This window comes from Chanodichthys erythropterus, chromosome 13 (genome assembly GCF_024489055.1).
Source record: "Chanodichthys erythropterus isolate Z2021 chromosome 13, ASM2448905v1, whole genome shotgun sequence".
Lineage (NCBI taxonomy): Eukaryota > Metazoa > Chordata > Actinopteri > Cypriniformes > Xenocyprididae > Chanodichthys > Chanodichthys erythropterus.
The window spans coordinates 15,145,159-15,167,784 of record NC_090233.1 but is presented as its reverse complement, the minus strand read 5'-3'; the positions used below and the strand labels follow the sequence as shown (position 1 = coordinate 15,167,784).

General features: G+C 37.5%; 1 protein-coding gene across 1 annotated transcript in view; it reads right to left on the bottom strand.

Moving 5' to 3' along the window:
* The window catches only part of LOC137033835 (astrotactin-2-like), a 460,374-nt gene that overhangs the window by 90,341 nt on the left and 347,407 nt on the right, over positions 1 to 22,626 (bottom strand). Inside the window, exons 12-13 of the mRNA XM_067406219.1 lie at positions 22,183 to 22,349; positions 21,815 to 22,003 (exon numbers count right to left, since the gene is read on the bottom strand). Coding sequence (XP_067262320.1) covers positions 21,815 to 22,003; positions 22,183 to 22,349 — 356 coding nt within the window. The remainder of the gene's footprint in view (positions 1 to 21,814; positions 22,004 to 22,182; positions 22,350 to 22,626) is intronic.

Genomic DNA, 22,626 nt, shown 5'->3' with positions numbered 1-22,626 from the left:
CAAAAGGTGTGTCTGAATGCATGTTATATTCAGGACTCGAGAGTCTTCATTAGAACACCCACCTCTTGGTTTGCAATACTCTGGGCAGTTGCACAGCATGTTTGGCCCACTGTGGATTTGCTGCTGCTGTAATTGTGAGCTGTCCAGTGGAAATGCTATGAGAAACAACAGTCTGCAAAAGTGCATTGAACGAAACATGCAGGTTTGCAGTAAACAAAAACCTGTCAATTCTAATCTAATCAACAAACAAACTGTATCCATAGACTTGGAATTTCAGTGTTGGGAATTTCAAATCCTTGCTGAAGGATATAAAGAACTAATGAGCGACTAAGGCTAACACAACAACCATCAACATCACTCGCAATTTCTGAGTGGAAACTGTTTGTGTATACTCTTATATTTTTGCAACATTCTCAACCCAAGTGAGCTGATGCTGTGCTCATTTCTACCACTAGAGGGACAACTTCCTCTGCAAACATCAACATATGTGTTTTCAGCCTGTTCCTCGACTCTTTCAGAGTCCAGAGGTTCCAGCATCTACCGGTTCTTAAAGGACGCAGCTGTTTTCAGTCGGGGTAAATAGTGGTTGAAATCCAAACACATGTCTGTTAGACAACAATGCAACAAACCTGATGCGTCCTTCAAACACATATATTGCATTGTGCAAAATAAAATGTAATGATGTGAAGTGACAGACAGTTTCAGAACCCATCGTTTGTTCAGAGCCGCCTGCTAAACTGACATTTTGTTCAGAAGAAACTCAGATGACTTCTATTCAAACTATTGTCCTGACATTGACGTTACAGTATATTCTGAAATTAAATTGGTAATTACATTTATAATTATATATACTTTAAGTAAAAAGTGATTGTATGAACAAGAGCAGAATCTCAATTGGTTTTATTGTAATTTCAGTGAATTTACTGATCTCAAAGCAGTGATGAACTCAACCTTTTCTGTGGCAGCTTCATTTACAGTTGTAAGTTTAATGCACTAATTACTGACCATAAAACACCTGACAGTATGCTATAAATGTGATAATTAAGCACAAAGGTAAACACAGATCATTTATACACTGAAAAATCAATTGGCGTAGGAGGAGTTTTCACTCAGAAATTGGTAAATTTCACAAGTAATTACAAAGAAACAGCCAGAAGCATTTAATGAAAGGATTAGTCCACTTTTAAATACATTTTCCTGACAATTTACTCACCCCCATGTCATCTTTTGTCAGTCGAAAAGAAATGAAGGTTTTTGAGGAAAACATTCCAAGATTTTTCTCCATATAGTGGATTTCAACGGCTACCAACAGGTTAAAGGTCAAAATTACAGTTTCAGTGCAGCTTCAAAGAGCTTTAAACGATACCAGACGAGGAATAAGAGTCTTATCTAGAACTAAACCATCGCTCATTTTCGAAAAAAATACAACCGTTTATGCTTTATAAACACAAAATATTGCGTTAAACGTACTTCCCGTTTCTGCATTCTTCAAAACGCTTATGCTGAATATCCTACACCTTCCCTATTTTCCGTAAGTTGAATTCATTTCTTTTGAAGTAGGCAAGGGGAAACAAAAATTAATCATCTAATTCCTGTATGGACCTGTAAAGTGACAAACAGATACATAGAGCTGATTTTTCTAACTTTGTTTGGTCTTTTGCATAAAATCGATGTGCCGTAACTCACTCCCCACTAAATAATGACACATTTCTGAAACTGCCCACCTCACCTGATTACACATGATGAGAAAATCATGACAAAATATGAGAAAAATTGAGACAAATGACTCATCACTGCTCCTGAAATATTTCCCTGGCTGTGCAAGCGTATGTCCTAATAATTCAGTGAGTTACACAATACAAACATGTTAAATAAAGCCATAAATAAAACACTTTTAAGTTCATTTGTGTGTGGAAAATGATGCATTTGTTGTGTCAAACTATAAAACTGTACATCCCACTTAATGTAAACTTCAACATCAAACTACAATCAAAACATTGATGTAACTTCAGTGTAAAAGAACGAATGAGCATTTGTGTACAGATGCCTAAAAACTTTTACAAAATCACTGTCCTGTTGACTAGGTTGCACAGTTGTAACGTAATGTACTAACCTGTACTATTGTTTGTGTAACAGTGATGGATGGTTGTGTGGCAAGTTAATCTACAGGGATTGTTCCTGAAATATGCACACTTGTCGTTTATAAAGAGACAAAAATAACTGGTTATTACACGGATGGGTGAATGACAACATAGGCTAATCGGAAAAATGTGCCTCTACCTACATTTTAGCAAAAAAAAACAACAACAACAAAAAAAAAACAACAACATACCTATATACATACAATTCACTACAGATTCCAGCTGAGATAAACACCATAGCAGTAAAACTTTTCATGTCAACAACACTCGACTACAACAACTCTTCCTCTTCTCTAAAGCAGCCCAACATGGCCCCGCCCCCTTGGCTGTGTGTTCTCGGGGGCGGGGTTTATGTTAATGTTAGGGTTTGTGATGTCACTAACCCGGGAAGAAGTTCGTCGTAGTCCTTACCAGCCGTATGTTGTAGTCCTTAAACATCAAAAATAACTCCCTTTGCATTGAACTTTGAGCGTCATGAAAACAGGCAAGAAGCAATGTAATATAATTTTGCATAAATCTCGCCACAGGCACGTTTTTCCAATGAGCCTGTGTTGGTGAATGGAAGGGAGAATGATCAACACGGTCTAAAATGGCCCAAAATGGTCTATATTTCATTCCATAAACTCTGCCAATATACAAAGTTGCACAAAATTCTCATCTCTTTATTGTGGGCCAGAAAATGAGAAATCGAGCTCACAGTTGAGTTGAGCTCCTTCCATTAGCAGCTGTCACAGTCTGTGCAGCTTCTGTTTTATAACATTATCTCACCACGAGTCCATGTGTGAACGCTCCTCACACGCAGAGCTCAAACAGTCGCACGCGTGCAGCACTCACAGTTTGACTGGTGCTAAAGATACAACATGTCCTTTTATCGCTTTGACAGCAAATTATTGGCAGGGACATATCCGGTTGGTCTGCCGTATTGTCAGAGACAAGTTGCGAATGAAATCTTTGAGAGCCTCAGGCTGCTGCGCAGAACAGATGGGCTTCCCCCTCGGGGCGACTCAATTTTTTAAAAGAACAGTGTGGAGATTTTATTGGCCTCATCCACTATTGCGTTATAGGACTATACTCCAAAAATATGTATGCATTGATGAATTGCACATAAAAAATTCCATCCATTTTGATTACACTGTTTTAACATAAACTAATAAACTTGTATATTTGTCAGTCATACATAAATGAAGAAGAAGGTGAGGTTTCTGCACTCAAAAACATGCCATTGTTTATTATTAACTAGGCAGTGGGTGAGATTTACAGTATTAATAACGCTGTTCCTGAGCAGTACAACCCAAAAGTTTGCTTGTGCACAGCACATTTTAAAGAGGACACATGGTCCCTCTCTCAATAGTGTTAAAGTAACACTGAAGCAGAGTTAAAGTTAAAGAGGTAATTAAGCAATTAATAAGGCTGTGACTGAAGTCAGTTGTAGTTCTTGTGTTTCTCTTTTCTTCAGTGATTCTGCTTGTTAACAGCAGGTGTTCATCACTAATGCACAATCATCACTTAATTAGATAATTAAGTAGCATTTACTCTGCTTTAGTGTTATTTTAACACTATTTATAGAGGGACCATATGTACTCTGATTTAACTCTGGAGATTTTTCTGTTTGAATGCATATTTATAGGAGCTACAATAATGTACAGCCTGTGAAAAATAAAGTTTTTTTGAGCATTAAAGCATTATAGCCTAGTTTTAAAAGTAAATCTTTTAAAATAGCATCATATATGACCCCTTTAAAATGTTTTCAAGAGCCACTTTTGATGCAAATTTTGTTCAAATTCCAAAGAAGTTATTATAATGCTCTGTCCATTTACACTAATCACACAGGTTGGTAAATAAGTAAATAAATGAATGTTGCATATCAAAAAGAATGCTAACATCATAATAATATATCATCAAATTAATAATGATCCTCTTGCCAATCTTTAAAACATGATATCTGCCTGCTGTGCTCCACTCTCAAATCTGTCTCAATCTGCCCTTCAAATCAATTCTTCAGGCTTAAAGTAAGTCCTTAAAACAGAGATTTATGAGGATGGGAATATGAGTAATAATCTCAATAGTTTTATTATCTATTGTTTGAATGCATATGCAATGAGAGAGAGGGAGCACTGACGGTGCTTCAGCACTGATAAAGCAGCGATGTCACACAGCAAAGCATTGCAGACTCAACACTTTATCATGTTCATAGAAAAGAAAGAACGAGAAAAAAAAGCACTGAATTACAAATCAGGGAGTTATTAGTTACGTCGGAGGCGCGAGCGGTAATTTATATGCCGCTCAGACAATAGCAGTGTTTACAGAGCGTGGAAGGCTTTGAATCTGTTGTTTATCAAAGCATAATGGAATGGGAATGTAAACAGATTATATGCTGATTATGCACTGGGCTTTAATGGGTGGGATTTGCTTTAAAATCTCTATATTGGCTTCTCAAATAAAAACCCCAGGCTAAAAACACACTGAGAAACACAACACGCTTGTTCGTGATTTGCTGCATACCGATTAGGGATAAATGATTTAAAATATTTAACTACTATTTCTACTCAATAAGATATTTTAGCCAAGTCACATTTATGTGTTGAGCACTGTAACAAGGTTAGTAGATATGGGAAGAAGGAGGCGGGAACCGGCGAACGTTGAACGTAACTTTTAATTCAAAATAAACAAAGAACAAAACGAAAGTAATGCCGGCAGACCCTCGCGGACGTCTGCCGGCCACACAAACATAACAAAACATAAAATAAAGTCCAGGCCTGGTCCTCTCTCGTCCTTCACTGATGTCGCTCCTCCTTTTATGCCTCCGGAGCTCCTCCGTGAGAGACTCGAGGCCGGCACGCCTCGCAGGTGACGCTCATTATCACTCGCGTCACCGGCCTCGCGCCGTTCCCTCACGGCTCTCGCCCGCCCTGCTCGTCACAAGCACCTTTCAGCGTTACAGAGAGTCATACACACAAAACCCTGTTGTGGAACATATTTCATAGTCTAAACTTAGAACATGTAGAACAGTGTCTTTAAGGTGTTATGCATTATTCACTTTCCAAACCACTTCCAAAGCATTGTGCTGAATCCAGGCATGATGCCAAATGCCTGCTTGAAGTATCACCCATATATACTGACTAATGTTTGTATTCTAGTTTGTATACACTGTTTTTATCAAGAATCAGTATGCTGTTTTCTATTATGCTATGGAGTTGATTGTGTAATAAAACATAAACTTTTGAGTTGCCTGAACTCATTTCCCAAAGTCAGTTAGAATGGTACGTAGTCAGTACAACTGGAACTGTTGTCCACAAAACGCTTCTTTTGATGTTTGTTTCAATGTACCGGTGCAAAAACTGATTATTTTATTATTATTATTATTATTATTAGAAAATTGTTACAGAGACATCAAAGTACAATATATAACATCAAATATGTAACAAACGAAAGTGCACTAGAAGGGGTCTAAATAAAATCTAGAAAAAAAAAAAAATATTGAAAAGTTTTTTTGTTTCACAGAATATCGTATAGAGTCAATCCAATGTTCAAATTCTCTCTTAAAAGATATAAAACAGATTTTTTTTGCAAGAAAACTTGCATTCATGAATATGAAACTTTGCCATTAAAAGTAAGTTTTTTTTTATATATATATATATAAATCTGGTTGTGCTTGTTTCTACAATCCTCCATATGACCAAATACTACATCCTTCCATAATAGCACAGATTGGTTATCAATATTTTTTTGCTATAAAATCACAAATGTTTTGCCAAAATGGTCTAACCAAAACAAATGAATCACAGTTTCAGGGCAATTGTCACAAAAACTGCATTTAATGTCAATATCATTTTTAAATTTTACAAGGTAATGCTTCACTGGGTAAATCTTTTGAATGAAACCTCTTTGACTTTGTATGTAATTAAATATTGATTAGTTGTAAGCCAGACCGCTTTCCAAACAATATTGTCTGTCAACCGATTCCAATAACAGTAAATATAGGCAAACATATAATATTTCTTTGAAATAACTCTCTTATGGATCTGTTTGTTCCAAAACTGACTCATTGGTTCCTTACGTCATCATGCATTGATGTCACTGCACATTTCTTTTCAAACAACTCTGTGTCATGTTATATCACTGAAACATTCAAATAAAGTTTTTCAAATAGGCCTATTTAATAAAACTAGTCATAATTAATTTCCAGGACGTGCCTCCGCATTGCATAGTATCATCAACACACTCATCAGACTCAGACAGTGATCCTTGGAAAACGTCTTGCATCATCAACCTGCAACTAAAGTTTGATTCAGATTACTTCCTGAGAACTGACTCAAAAGAACAATTCTTTCAAGAATCGGACATCACTAATTGTTGAGAGATCTTGAAGTCTCATAAAATCAATTAATATTGGAATGCAAAATAAATAACTGAGAAATGTTACAGATTTAACTAAACAAAGTACATTCACACAGCACTTAAATATTATGAAAGTCTCAACGAACCAACTCTAAAAACAGCGTCGCCTGTTGGCTTATTACAAACATTTTTTTTTTCCTTTCATGCAATAAATGCAAAAAAAAAAAAAAAAAAAAAAAAAGTACTATTCAGAATTTAGCTTTATTCAGTGTTGTATACCGGTATGATGTTAGATTTATTTTATTTGAAATCACCATCATTATGGTGATAAAACTTTGGTTGTGCACTTGGACCTCAACATTTTAAAGGTGCCCTAGAATCAAAAATTGAATTTATCTTGGCATAGTCAAATAACAAGAGTTCAGTACATGGAAATGACATACAGTGAGTCTCAAACTCCATTGTTTCCTCCTTCTTATATAAATCTCATTTGTTTAAAAGACCTCAGAAGAACAGGCGAATCTCAACATAACACTGACTGTTACGTAACAGTCGACATCAATAATATGTACGACCCCAATATTTGCATATGCCAGCCCATGTTCAAGGCATTACACAAGAGCAGGACGTCTGGATCTGTGCACAGCTGAATCATCAGACTAGGTAAGCAAGCAAGAACAATAACGAAAAATGGCTGATGGAGCAATAATAACTGACATGATCCATGATATCATGATATTTGTAAATTGTCTTTCTAAATGTTTCGTTAGCATGTTGCTAATGTACTGTTAAATGTGGTTAAAGTTACCATCGTTTATTACTATATTCACAGAGATGAGAGACGTCACTATTTTCATTTTTAAACACTTGCAGTCTGTATAATTCATAAACGCGGGGAGCATGAGATTTAAAGGGGCGGTGCAGCCTGAATCAGTGCATAGTTAATGATGCCCCAAAATAGGCAGTTAAAAAAAATTATTAAAAAAATCTATGGGGTATTTAGAGCTGAAAATCCACAGACACATTCAGGGGACACCTTAGACTTATATTACATCTTGTAAAAACTGGTTCTAAGGCACCTTTAATTTCTGTCATGATGGATCTCGGAGTGTTTGGCATGGTAATGGATATGAAAATTTTGATATGTTTGGTTTTGGTGGAATAGATCTGCCAATTATACTTACTACTGCCAATATATACACACGACACACTGCTGTGAGTAAGATATGCTGCTGCTGTACAATACAGTATACATAAATCTATACAGGTGGAGCTGGGGAGGGTGGAGGGTTTCTGAAAGCGCTGCCGCTGCTACAGCAGATACTGAACAAGTATTTGAATGTTGAGCAGGAACCAATCAGCTGTGCCCTATAGAGAATGATGTGATTGCAAGTAGATTGAGTTAAGGACCCATCAGCCTGCACCATCTAGAGTTTCATGGGAGAACTTTGTATTTGCATTCATTGTTTTCACTATGGCAAAAAACATATGCATGGAAAAACTGTGTTATTTAACTAATTTCTGACTATTCACAAATGTGTTCTGACTCCCAAAATATAGCACTGTTCATCTTTCTTTCACCTCTCCTCCATTCTCTTCTTCTGACCATCCATTCACAGATGGAGGGACCTCGACCGCTCGCTCTTTACACCAGCATTTGTTATGCTCTGCGCTGCAGTGATCTGGCCTATAAAACATTACAGCGTCGTGCAGCGTGCAGCACTCCAGCTCTTTAGCCTGTAAACGTGCGTCATTAAATAATGAATAGTGAGTTAACAAGGATATAAAGAACTGACATCCTGACATGTTCCTGTCATTGCCGCTGTGGCGTTTAGTTGCACGAAGCATGTTTGAATTTCTCTCACCAAAAGGGGTCACTGCTTAGTCGATTCTGATGTTTCTACAGCCTCAGTAGAGACACAACCACTTACAATAAAAGCTTTTGGAAAAGTTTACCGTAATAAATTATGTTATGAGAAGAGTCTCAGAACGTACGCAATCTGGAGCTTCAAATGAATGTGCATATAAAGCTGTTTGGGTTAAATGGATCTGAACATTAACTCTGAGTCATGCAGCATCGACAAGACATCAAAAACTGCATTTTGCCAGGTCAGTGCTCCAGTGTTTGTATGTCTGAGCGTGGAGCGTGGAGTAAGGATGCATGAGATGTTTGGAGTGTGAAATTTAGCAGGGAGATTGTTCACTCTTTGCTTTAATGGTGCTATTTTAATGCGAAGTCATTCCACAATATGAATCCGTTGATTAAAATGAGTGTGTGATGTTAGCAGGCAGACATTTTATAATAGAATGAGTAAAATAACAGCTTGGCCATCACTGCTGAGCAGAACATCTTGATGAATGTTTTGATTTCTTGGACACAATTCATAATATTTAAAGAGGTAAATCTCACGGAGCTTGTGAAAAAGAACTAAACTTTAGTATGCTTTTAAAAAGAGTGCTTATTATGAAAACAATACATTTAAATAATGTACCATGCAATGTTTTCAGACAGTTAATTGCATGTTGACTGCAATTAAATGAAAATGTATTATGGTTTAAATTAATTATTAAGTAGGAGTACATCTTTAGATCTACACTGTAAAAAGTGCCGTATATAAATAACGGTGACTTGACATAAAGTTGTATTTGTTGCCATTTTTTTGCGATGCAATGCTTCTATCATGAGCAAAGCAGCAGTTTATCAAGAAATATCCACAACGTTTCTTTTCTCTCTTTGAAATGATTCAAACAGGTTACAGGTTGTCTATTTTCAAGGCACACATGTTCACTGGTAGCCAGCTCTCCTGCATTCATAACAGTTTATATACAGCATTCTCATTTGCTTTTCAGTCACATGTTGATTTAGTGCTTCCTGGAGGCTCAGCCATTTTCTATTATTTCGCTGTCATCTACTGCAAAAGCTTTCGCTTGTGACCAACAGTCTAATTACAGTCAGTCTTGGACCTGTTGGTGACACAAATGTACAACATATGCTTTAGAACAGTAGAATTAAGCAATAACACATGCAAAAGACTACAGGTAATTTCATATTACTAACCACAGTGTGATTGTGAGTATAAGTTATATTACATCCATTATATTTCAGACCAAATTTGCCAAGGGAAATAAATCTAAATGAAACCAGCTATGCATGTCAGACTAGACCAAAGTGTATGAGAAGAGCAACAGCACATTCCTCACTCTCTTCATAACCTTCTGTAATAATTCTGCTCCAGCTTCATTACAGACAATAATTCATGTTGCAATAATCATTTCAAGATGAACCCCAGTGCTGTAGCTGTGTGAAGAAAATTTGGTTGTAAAACCCTTCGCTTTAATGCCTTTAAATTGACTCATTTTTAGCGCTTTTAAATCCAAATTTTGATATAATTTTTCCGCATTTATCTGCTACAAAGTTGTTGTGCAACGAATGCCTAATCTGAGTAAACTGAAGTACATAGATTGTTGATACATCCTATACAGTATACACACTGTTTACCAAATTCACAAGCATTACCCCAGTTTATTTTAAGGGCCAGATTTGGCAACAGGTTGGGCCAGAGAAAACCCTCAAAAAACAAAACAAACAAAACACAGTGTAGATGAAAATTGCCTAAATGTCAAAATTAGTACAATAATAACTAGTCTACATCATGGCAATATCTTTATAGAAAAAAAAAACTCCTTATACTGAACATATTATTGCATTATTGTGTCTCGTATTTTTGTGTTATCGTCAGCTCTAGCTTCCTCACAGCCTATAAATCAATGTGAATATCTGTCTGCTAAGTTACTATTGTAACTTTACAACAAATAATAATGATGTCCTTTAGGTATACAGTTTTTGAGTGACAGCCGTAATGGGAGGCTACTGCTAACATTTTCCAGCAGTTTAATGCTTAGGTAAGTTAATAAAGACAAAACTACATCAGCCTATTTACAGATGAATCCGACCTGCACTTGAAGCCCTGAACAGGAGTGTTTCCAATTGCGAACTGTGGACGCAAGTTCCGTCGTTACCAGTAGAGTTCAATGGGACTTATGACCATAGTTGGCTAACGATGCTTTCGGGAAACCCCAGGTTAATAATGTTGCTATATTTTGTTGCTTTTTCTTGGAGAGCTTTCTCTCTCTGCTCCACCGTTCCCTCTCCATCCTTGACTTGCTCACATCAATTACTCCGTTCAAAACGGCGGAGTACATCGTTTGGCGGAGGTGAGCGGAATCATAGCATTGATAGTTAAAACCGATTCAGGATTTATTATCGAATGCCATTTTCAGAAATTATCACTTGAGTACATTGGGTAGGCAATAATATATAAGTAATACAAATTCCCAATGACTAGTCTGGGCCTAAGAGCCTACATCAATAATAAGGTGGATAGGAGGAACCGCAGAGAACAGACAATTCCAGAGCAGGGAGAGAATTTCCTCCACTCGTTTTCACTCGTTATCTGAACACACTGGATGCTTCTCATTTTTTTATTTGTGCATCCTTGTTTCCTTTCCTTGCTTTGTACCTCCACCTCCCTTAGGAAGCGAGAGAAGGATGCAAGAATAGGAAACGAGGATTAAGGAATCGAATGAAGTCATATTTGGAAATTGGAATATTCTTGTTCACTCATCACTCGAAATGTCATCAGCTGCGCTCAAGGGATCCGCCTTTATGTTATTGAGGTTTTAGTTAATTAAAGGGGATGTCTTATTTACACTGTTAAAGAGTTAATTCTCATCAGGGGCGTTTCCTCTGAGGAGGCAAGGGAGGCAGTGCCTCCTCAAAAGAAAAAATCTATATTACATATAAATACAAATTATGACATTAAAAAGAGAGCAAGTCACGCGTATTTCTAAAGGAACACTGCCCAACAGCGACACCTGCAGGTAAATGTACACCAGGAGTCCTGCCTCCCTTTGCTCTCATAGAAAATCATCAGGCCCCCTGTAGCGTGCGGTGGGTTTTGTGGGGGGTAATTGAGAATGAATGGGGAAAGTCACATGAGTCTCCATCGCGCCATGATTGGATGTAATTGGTTATGATTGGATATGATAAATCCCGCCTCTTGTTGACGTGCGTGTTCCGTTTATCAGTTTGACTGAGCAAATGATGGTGTCAATGGGAAGACTAATTGAAAAGTAAGTAAACAGATCACAGTTAGATATCACTGCTTTATGTCACGTCAAAATCAAACTTGAAATGGACTGAAAGCATGATGACTGCAGGGGTTTTTAGTGCAATCAGCTTGGTGAAATACAGATACATCTTCGTATCTGTGACAGACGGTGTTTACGGAGCATGACTGATGATCCAAAATAGCCTTTGACTATTAAAAAGAAAAACAGCAATACACAAATGAAATACAGCCTTTAGTTATTATTTTGAATGTAGAAATGCTTAAAACACTAACTTGATGAGATTGATTTGGTTTTGATAAATAAACAAACAACAAACAACATTGTTAATGTAAAATTACAAAATAGAATTGCATTTGGTTTCTTTTTTTATTTTTTTTTTGATGTAAAGTAAATGTAATGTTCATTTAACAAGGAAGATGTGTCAACGTTAAGAGTAATGCATGAATTTACATTGATTCACTCATTTCAGAACACCACTGCACGCCACTGATTCTCATGCTAAAGAAGTTTAAAAAAAAAAAAAGTATTTCTGTGCCAAATACACTCCTTAAGGGTTCGTGTAAGTTTCTGAAAGTTTTTTCTTAAGTATGGCCCTGTATGATGTCATAAAGGGCCGAATTCCTTGTATGGGCACTTCTCCCGGAATAACCAACCAGAGCAAAAGCAAGAGTCACCCATCATCATGATTCATTCGGGTTATGGAAGTCTTCGGCAGCGCTGCACAGGACTTGCTCGAGAAACAAAGAAATCAACAATGTCACCAAAGAAGTATGCTTTTGGGAAAGATAACCTTCAGCTTCCCAAAGAACGCAGTATTAAGGGAACAGTGGATGCAGTATGTTTTTCTGGGCAGCACTGAGTCATGAAAGTGTGTTTGTTTGTTCCCGGCATTTCGGTGACAAATATTTTATAAACAAACTGGATTTGCAGATCGTTTGAAACACAGTAAAGATCCCGGTCATGAGTCGGAACCGCAGGCGGTGAGTGAAACTGCATCAAAAGACTGTGTTTTGTTGGCACGTAAGTGCATATAATGTAAACAAAAGGGTTAGTGTGATGATGACTCTTTAGCTCCGCCCACACCACGCCTCCAGGAGCTCGACTGTTTTTGGAAAGAAGCTGTATGTCTTTTATAAATCTGATAAAACTAAAGACTCTTCGGAGATATGAAGGATGCAGTACTATATTGGTACTCGATTTAACATGAGATTAGCAAAAAACTGTAGGAATTCATAATAAATGTTGCCCCTTTGAAATATATGGTTTATTAAAATGATTGTGACATACTGAAGGGGGAGGAGAATTTATAAATGCGTCTTATGTTTAAACGTAAAAGACTCGTTTCCTCGCTTCCTCCGTCCTCGATCCTCAGCTCCTCAGAGTGCTATTAGACAACGGATACATCCTTCATCACGGCAGACGTTGATCAGTTTCCGGGTCACAGGCTCGAGGCCGGAGGAGCGAGGAAACGAGGATGCAAAATTACTGATCCATATCTCACACAGCAGAGAACGCTGGATTACATATAGATTATCAGAACAGGCCAATAGAAGGTCATTGGAGCTTGAACATTGTCAGTGTTATGTCGCACAGTACTCAATGCAAGAGAGAACTGTCCATTTTTGTTCTTGTTCTGGCATTTATACATACAGTCCCATAGTACTGTTCCATTTTTTGTATTCATACAGTTTATTGCCTCATAAAAAGCTGAGGATTTTCAGACTACAAGAAAATAAACTCCACAGCTCTAAAAAGAGCTGGATTAGTTAACATGCTCAGCAAGGCCAAGACATTAAATCAGTGCTTATCCATCCATGGGATGTGTCTCCCTCCGGGCCAGCACGGGTGAAACCTCCCCTACATCAGGTAAAATTAGAGCCATTACGTCAGACTTGAAATGTGATTGCTTGTGGTTTCCAGACAGAATGCTGCTTCCGTCCTCAATCTGGCTTTGCTCTGGAAACAATCAGGGAGGCTTCCAGGAAATAATTGGCACTCGCTGTAAAATTAACTTTCTCTTTTTGAGAAGGGTTGACCGTGATTACATTGAACGCCAGCAGACAGCGCCACGGTCTCAATGTGACCTGCTTGGACGGTTAGTTTGGAAAAGGTGAAAAACAGTTCAAAAGTGATTGAGTTCATTTCAAATGAAACAACTGGAGTTGTCAAATGGTCAAATGGTCAAATGGTCAAATGCTCATTGACACACCTAGAGGGGTGATGTATGATGTCACTTTTAACCACTGTGACGTGATAATGTATTTGATTCTCTGTAATTGCCATGGATTCAGATTTTCATTATTGCACAAAGGGAATCTGAGTAAGGGCAACTTGCAATGCTGTAAAGTTTACTTCGTTCTTGAAGATTTATTTAAAGTTAATGTCTGGTCCTTAATGCCAATAGCTGACACTGACTGGCACTTTGTATAATTTGATATGAGACTTGCATGCCTCTGTAGAGGATTCATTGCCCATTCTTCTTTGCATTACTGCGGTACCAGTGACATTGATCGGTAAGTCTTCGGACATGAGCTGGCACATCCTCACCAAAGGATAACTTCATTTTTCTGCACTTAAAAAAAGGCATATAATATAAGTTTACGGACATTTCCTTCAATCAATCCAATGCATAAATTCAAAATACGGGTAAAACACCCATGAAAAATAATTCTTTCATATTAACACAGTACATTGGGTTGTATTTTTATGGACTTTTCTTAGAGAGTTTGCTTTGGATCATGCTTTAACGTCATTAACAGATGGACTTAACATACAATAAAAGTCATGCTTTCCCTCAACAATAGCAAATCAGGTCCTGAGGCAGCAAACCATCACTATTATTACTGTTTTTGAAAACAAATAAAAGTAACACTTTATTTCGATAGTCCACTTTCTTCTAACTTTTAGCAATTTTGCAACCCTAACCTAACAGTCTACTAATACTCGACTAATAGTCTAATGAGATTTTAATTGACTTGTAGGTGCAATGTAGCCTGACTACGTCAGACTTCCTACTTCCGCTCAATTTCATTTCGCTTCTGTACTCAGTCTGAGACAGCGTCAGAGCTTTCTGTTTGCCACCGGTCTGGAAACAGCCGGGCCAATCAACGAACAGAGGGCGGGCTGAGAGCCGTGACGTAGAAGCTAAGCGCCGAGTTTTACATTGTAGGTTAGAGAAATCGAAAACCGAAACGACCGCGGAAATGGGAAACTCTGTTATGGAGAACATTCAACTCTTTTCCAAACTGAAGCCAGAACAAGAAGAGTGTTTGATAAACATTTGTTTTATCATGTGTTTACAACAGGTTTACAGTGGAAGTTCAATCATAGATTTGAGTTCGATGCATGATGTCTGTGCTTCGATGCGGCTGTACAGGCACATAACATACGTCATAACTAAACGTATCTGATTGGCTTACGGGTAACCAATGATTTTAAACTTCAGACAAGTGCCCCCTAGCGAGAGAGAAAACACTTCTCTATTATGCCATTCCAGACTCTGTCTACGAAGCAAAGTGAAGTAGCAGAGTCTGGTATTACCAGGCTAGGTGCAATGTTACTTATAGTCAAAAAATAATGTCTAAAGGGGACCATCAAAATAAAGTGTAACCTGATAAAATACTGGAATCATAATGACTTTTGGTTACATTAAAAGTTTTCTTGCACTCTTCCACTGATGTGTTCTTCGATAATCAACATTTTCAAGCTTCATGAAAATGAAAAGTTCATTATAAAAGTACTCCATATGACCGGACATGTTTGATGCACAAGAACAGACCATCATTGGTCTTTGTACGTCAAGCACCGGTGTGGTTTTGAAATGTTGAATAAGTAGACTTTCAAGGGATGGACAAAAATGTTCTGTAGATGAACAAAAATCTTGAGGGAATTACATGAGAGTGAGTAAATGATAAAAATGTTTTTGATCCATCAAATATTAAATTATTTTTGTTTAGTATGTTTATGTTATACATAATTAAGACACCAGTTGCTGGAATGTATTTATGCAGCTTCTAAAAAAGCCTCTGTGAACACATCTCTCACAAGAGTTCTGTTGAAATTATGTCATTATTGAAAGCATGTTTCTTCCTCAAAAGTACTAATGAAACCATTAAGTGTTATAGAATCATTAAATCCCTCATGATGCCTCCCCTAACCATTACATCTTCATGTTTCACTGCAAGCATGACATTCTTATAGTGGGAAGAGCTGTATTCCCCTCCAAAAGTTCCACTTATTTTTATAGAATATTGTCTCAGATATTTGGGGATCATGTTGCTGTGTTTTAGTAAATGTCAGATTCTTGGTTGTTCTGGTTCTTCTAGTTCCTCCATTAAGTCCAGTTTTGCACAGTCATGACAACTGACATTAGATGATGATGGAGAGACCCACAGTTCTTTGGAAGTTTTTCTGGGATATTTTCAGACTTCATGATGAGGTGCAACTGTCCACTCGGAGACATTTTGGCAGGTTGGCCACTCCTGTGAATGTCCATTACCACTCCATTTGTAGATAATGGCCCACACTGTGCCATGATTCAGTCCAAAAACTTGAAGAATTTCTCCCTAATGTAAGGTTGGATATTGTATGTGCAATACAATCTCATCAGGACTGGTTGCTATCAACCAAAAATGTGTTCACTCACTGAAATTCATGGATTTACTGGCCAAAAAAGAAAACAGCCTAATACATACAGTCTAAATCTGGAAACCAGCCATAGACAGGAAGAGATCATGTGCCCAACATATAAAACTACAGTTCACTTTATTTAAAGTGTCATTATTGTAAATTAAGTCAATGATGGCACAATTTAAAACTGCACACTGTGTTCTTTGTTGGGACACAAAAGAAGATATTTAGAAAGTCAATGAAGTCCACACAACACTGACTTCCATTTTATGGAAAGAAAGAAGATGATACATTTTTCAAAATACACAGAACAAAGAAAATCAATGGCTTGAGGATGAGTAAATGGCTTTCATTTTTGGGTGATCCCTCCAGTTAAGCTGTCAGTGAAAATATCTCCATTTCTTTAATACATGTAATAGTTTCTTGTTTTCTGACCCAAATTTGTTATTCTCCATCAAAATGAATAGTATTTTATATGTGACACACTTGACTCTAGTAATTCCCGTCTGAAGCTTTCCCGTGTGGCAGGAAACACTCTAAATAGAAACTTCTCTGTAACTGAGATTTGTGTTTATTCATTTATTTAAATGAACTAAATGACTAGGATATGTAAATGTCTAAATATCTTACATACTGTATGTAAAATATGTAAATGTCTCTCTTAATATTACTGCCTCCAGCTGCTCTTTTCCTCCTGTGACGGTTTCACTTTAGTTAATCAAATTACTCTCTTCTGCAGCACGCACGCCATCCAAATACTACATTTCTAGTTAAAAGAAGTTTCTCAGATTTGCAGTTTCTTTTTAGTTAAATTGGAACCTCTGGCTTTTAATTCCCTTTGAATTCAATGCTGTGACTCTTGTCAAAACTTGAGCGTTAGGCGGTATGACGGAAGAAATGTGTTGCCATCCCTCTCAATCTCTCTCAGTGCAAAAAAAAATCAGCTATAAAGCACGTCATCTCTGATGGATGGTCTTTCCTGTCCCACACTGAATGCCTTTTAAAGGAAACGCTGAGGTCAGAAGGAGTCTCCGAGCCTCTTTTCTCAGATTGGCATGTCAATATCTATTAGTCTCTGTGGCGGCACTGAATGTGGTCGTCCTGATGCAGATCTCTGAGGAGCCTGAAGAGAAAGACATGCTGGGAAAGGCGTGTCAGCTGAAAGAGCATCTACCCGTGAAGGCCATTCTCAGACGAAGAGATTTTCAGGTTTTATAAAGTAAAAAAAAAACAAAAAAAAAAAACACATTACATAATATTTGTCAATCATTATTAACGAAAGTGTTACCAATGAAACTTTGCCATTGTTTGATGTTAAGTCAAACAAAACAACCCTTTCCCTAATTTGCCAAAAGCAAATATCATCAGAAATTACGTTCCATTCTGCACAAATAAAATTTGCCTGAATGTTGTTTGTTATATCATTACTGGCACTCTGCCGCTAATGACTAATTTCCACAAACTGTTTCCATTGATGCATATGGCCAAAGCTGCATAAATATCACTAATATGAGGCATAATGTTTGATGAGCATTATCATTATGATTAAAATTGTGATCGAAAGCATCTGTAGCCCTTCAGGCCGCATCAGATCTGAGTCACGTCTCCTGCCATTGGTTTTGAAGTCGGTAAAGAGCTGCATCTACATATCAAAGCATCTGCTGAAGTGATGTGGAGGACATGAACTCCTCGAGAGAAAAACAGCATGATGAGGGTCAAACAGAGGCCTGAGACAGAACCACAAATGGAGAATATGTAGTAAATAATGCTTTTAGAACTTAATGGAAATAATTAGCAGACACTTTTATCTAAGTTTCGCTGTTGCATGGGAATCAAACCCATAACACTGGGATTGCCACTGCATATCAGAAGGGAAAATTAGCAACAAATAATGGCTTCAATTGGGTCTTTTCCTCACACAAAGCTAATGCTCAGTGTAAACACTCTTCAGACTAGGAATATAGCATGCATATTATATTATTCCACATTTTTGCTCAAAAGTGCATGATGTTTTTAGTTCAGGGGATTTCAAACATGTTGATACCAGGTCTTCCAATTGTGATGCTCATAATGCCGTACGTTAAATGTTTAATAATGTGTTAAAAAAATTGCAATTATTTAATACAAAGGTGACAATATGTACTAAAGCGAATATGCACAGTATAAACTTGAGGAGAAAAAAAACAACAACAAAAATCTAATATGTCTGTACAGCATTTTTCACAATAAATACAAATCCAAAGAAGATTTACAGCAAATACTGCCATAGAAAAACCCCAGTGAGCAAGCTTAAGATGACAGACACAACACAAGCACAACGTTTTCTTGCAGATTTGTTGTTACAAATCTGTTGCAAATCTTGCAGATTTGTTGTTACACATGTTGAAATAAACCTCTGGTCATCACACTCGCCTCAAACATTCTTTTGTTGCCTACAGAAAATAAAGGAAGACCACAACAAATCACTTCAGAGCTTTACTGAAAAATGTAATCCACGGCTGTCCTTCGGCCTGTGGAAAAGATTGTGTTCTTGCTGAAAATAAGTGCACTATCTCCCCCTTTCTTTGAGCTTTACCAAACCATTCAGTGAATAAAAGCACGATCCTAGAAAATGTTTTAATGCAGCAGGCTTCTGGTTTCAGTAACTTTCAGTGACTAATAAACTAATTTTCAACTCATCTATCTACACCAAAATTACACTACATTTACTCCTTTTTAATGATTGAAATAGGTTTAAACAGGCCACTAATTGTTGATACATGAAATGATGCATCGTTGTAGCTAACTAGCAAGTCACGACTGTTTCCCGAACATGGTTGCATCTCCAATGTTTGTCATTAATACAAATTTCTGTCATGAAACTCTAGATGGCACAGGCTGATAGGTCCTTAATCTTCTTGCAATCACATCATTCTCTATTGGACACAGCTGATTGGTTCCTGCTGTATCAGCAGCCAATGAGCTCGCTGCTCAACCTTCAATACTTGGTCAGCGTTTGCTGCAGCGCTTTCAGAAACCCTCCACCTTCCCCAGCTCCACCTGTATAGATCTGCCACTGGTAATTCATGAATGCTATATTGTACAGCAGCAGCACGTCTTGCTCACAGCAGCGTGTCGTGTGTGAATCGGCAGCAGCAAGTGATTGTACACCTCAGGGACCAGCCAAAAACAATCATACTAGTTTGTCAAAAGGATAAAATATATACTTATTTATAAAAAAAAAAAAAAACATGTTTAATTAAAATTGCAAGTCTGGATTGTGAGAAATAAACTCGCAATTCTGAGAAAAAAAGACAGCTCATAATTTTGACTTTATAACTCACAATTCTGTTTATTTCTCACAAAAAATACTTTTTTTTCAAAATTGTGAATTTAAACACTCAATTCAATGGAAGCTTGTTTCCGCCACTGAATAAAACAAGGTATAATTGTGACTTTTTAACTTGCATTTCTGACTTTTTTTCTCACTATTGCGTGATATCAACTTGCAATTGTGAGTTATAAAGTGAAAATTACAAAATAAACTCTCAATTCTGACTTTTTTTCTGAGAATTCTGACACTATATCTTGCAATTCTGACTTTATTTCTTGCAATTGCAAGTTTATATCTCACAATTCTGAGAAAAAAAGGTCATAATTGCAAAACGTAAATTCCTGTAAGTTCCTGTGTTCATTTCCTGTCTTCCTTAGTTGACTTAGTTTCATAGTGTGTGACTTAGGGTACGTTTACACAACAACAATGTAGTAAAAACTGTTTTACAGACAAGGCTTAAGCTAGTCCTAGACTAAAATGCATGATTGAGCCATTTTAACTTAAAGCAACTTGCTCTGACATATCTTAAAACATATCAGTGTCATTGTTTTGTCTCAAGATGCACAAAAGTAATCCTTTTTTGTTTAGTTTTTTTCCTGGTGTACTTTTATAAAAGCTACTTAAATATCTTAATTGAACTAAGACCTAATCCTGGCTTAAGCTAAGCCCTGTCTGTGAAACCGAGCCTTAGTTTCCAGGTGTGTGAGTTAGGGTAAGTTTACACGACAACATTGTAGTGAAAACAGATTTTTTTTTTCCCTTTGCATTTTTCACATACAAACAACAACATTGTCAAAACAATCCCATTCACACAGATGCCCAAAACACTGTTGTCGAGTAAATGAATAGCCAAAATGCATAAAAAGTTTTCCATTTGTAGTTGAAAATGGTGTTGTGTAAACAGCCCCCTAGTTTCCTAGTTGTTTGCTACCCTATAGCAACCTATGTTTATTTAGTTCCTTGTCTGTTCTAATTTCAGTTTTAAGTGGTTGTTCTGTTCCTGCATCTTGATCACTCTAGAGTGTTTGTTAATTTATTGCTGCAACTACAGTAGATCCTGCTCAAACTCATCCTCAATGCAAACACACCGTGACAATTATAAGAACCTTCACGGAAAACTGCAACATTATAATTGTTAGTATAAGGCCAGTGGGTGAGACCAGTTGTGTACAACAGCCAAGGTGTCTTCCCACACGAAGCATCTGTCTTCATTTTCAGACGGTGAAATGGTTTTCCAGGGGTAGTGTAGTGCTGGGATTAGCGCTGACACACAACACTGATGAGTTAATAAAGATGGAGTGTTTTATGTTCATCAGAAGAACTGCTGGGCCACAACACACATCTAATGTAAGTGAGTGTGACAGCTGCAAATGGTCATGAAAGCAGTTGTGTAGGCTTAGGCCATAAATTAATATCATTTCCCTTTAAACGTCAGGCTTTCTTAGAAATGTGATATATGGAGCGCAAGCGTGACTATTTTTTTCATTCATTTTCTCCATAGGGATAAAAACGTAAAAGTAAAGAGCACCAAACCAACCAGCTCCAAGATGAACCACATCCTTACGCTGCATTCACACAGGGCGTTGGCATCGATGCTTAAAGCTTGGTGCTGACGTGACCGTCATAGTGACAACAGCCAATCACATTACTTTCCAGTGTTGCATGAATGCAGTTGCCTAGCATCTGAGCAAGGGTATTTGCAAAAGGCGATCTAATTGGCTGACGCCTGTGTTGATGCTTGAAAATTTTTCAACTTCTGCCGCGAACATCGCCACAACAGAACCCACAATTCAGTTCCACAATGCATGACGTCACCCATTCAAAGTAAATGAGTTAAAATCGACACCCTGTGTGTATCGATCCTAAACATTTGTATGTACGAAAACTAGTGTGAACTGATCGTGAAAGTATAAGTAAATTTTATTACATTCTTGTTGCATATATTACATATGATATATGTTCTTGTAGCTGTAACATCAGAACATCAGCATTTGCAGTAGGGAGACCGACTCGAATGTCACTTCATGGGAATAACGGTGACTATTCCATTTTTATGGTAACCGAAACAACAATTACATACATGTGCGGCTTCTGCAGAAACATATAAATGCATATAACAAACAAACCCGTATTTCTTCTTTCAAAGGTTACTGTTAAAAATCTACTTCTGTATAGAGAAAATGAATGGGATTTTTACATCTAGACCCTGACGGTTGCACTCAATTACAATAAAGCTTACACCACAAAGGCAAAAACTCACCTGAAAGTCATCTGAAAGACTTGTCCCAGGATCACCTGTTGGCTTTTATTATTGTACCCACGGAGCATCTCGCCAAAGAGCGTGTCGTTGAAGCGTGAGTCTTGTCTCGCACACTTGGGTCCTTCACAGTGATCAGCCAGAAGAAGACAAGAGCGTCCGTCAGCTGCTAGCTTGTATTCCTGCACACACCTGAGTGACACACAGTGACAGTGTTGAGAGTTCATTCAGCCAATAAAACTGAATATATGATAATGTTTTTCACTTTTGATCAATTTGTGGTGAATAAAAGTATTAATCCTCTGGATGGACGTACACTATATCTATTTATGTGCTTGGATTAATATGCATGCACTTGTATTTTGTCTCACCCGCAGAACATAAGCACATTGCTGGAAGTGGGGTCATCAGGAAGAGGAACCAGCTGCTGAAGACACAACTGCTCGCAGCCTCCATTGAACCCGTCCGTACAGTCTGTACCCAGCGAGTAGTCATAGCAACCTGAACCATCCTTCATGGGCCTCAATCCTTCTGGGCACTAAAATGATTTGAGATGAGAGAGATGGACACAGAAATCAACATCTACGTGCTGGTCTGGACTTTCTGTTACCAGGTAACAATAAAAACTCTTGAGACAGTGTGTATTCCCAGCGGGACATTATTATGTGATGAACAAAGCAGTTTCTCAGGAAGGAAAGGGTGTTAATTAGGGTTGCCAAGGCAGCACCATAGAATTCAGGGAAAAAGCAACAGCCTCGGTAAGACACCCATTAAACATACATGTCAAACTGACCAGCCCACATATTCAGAGGCAA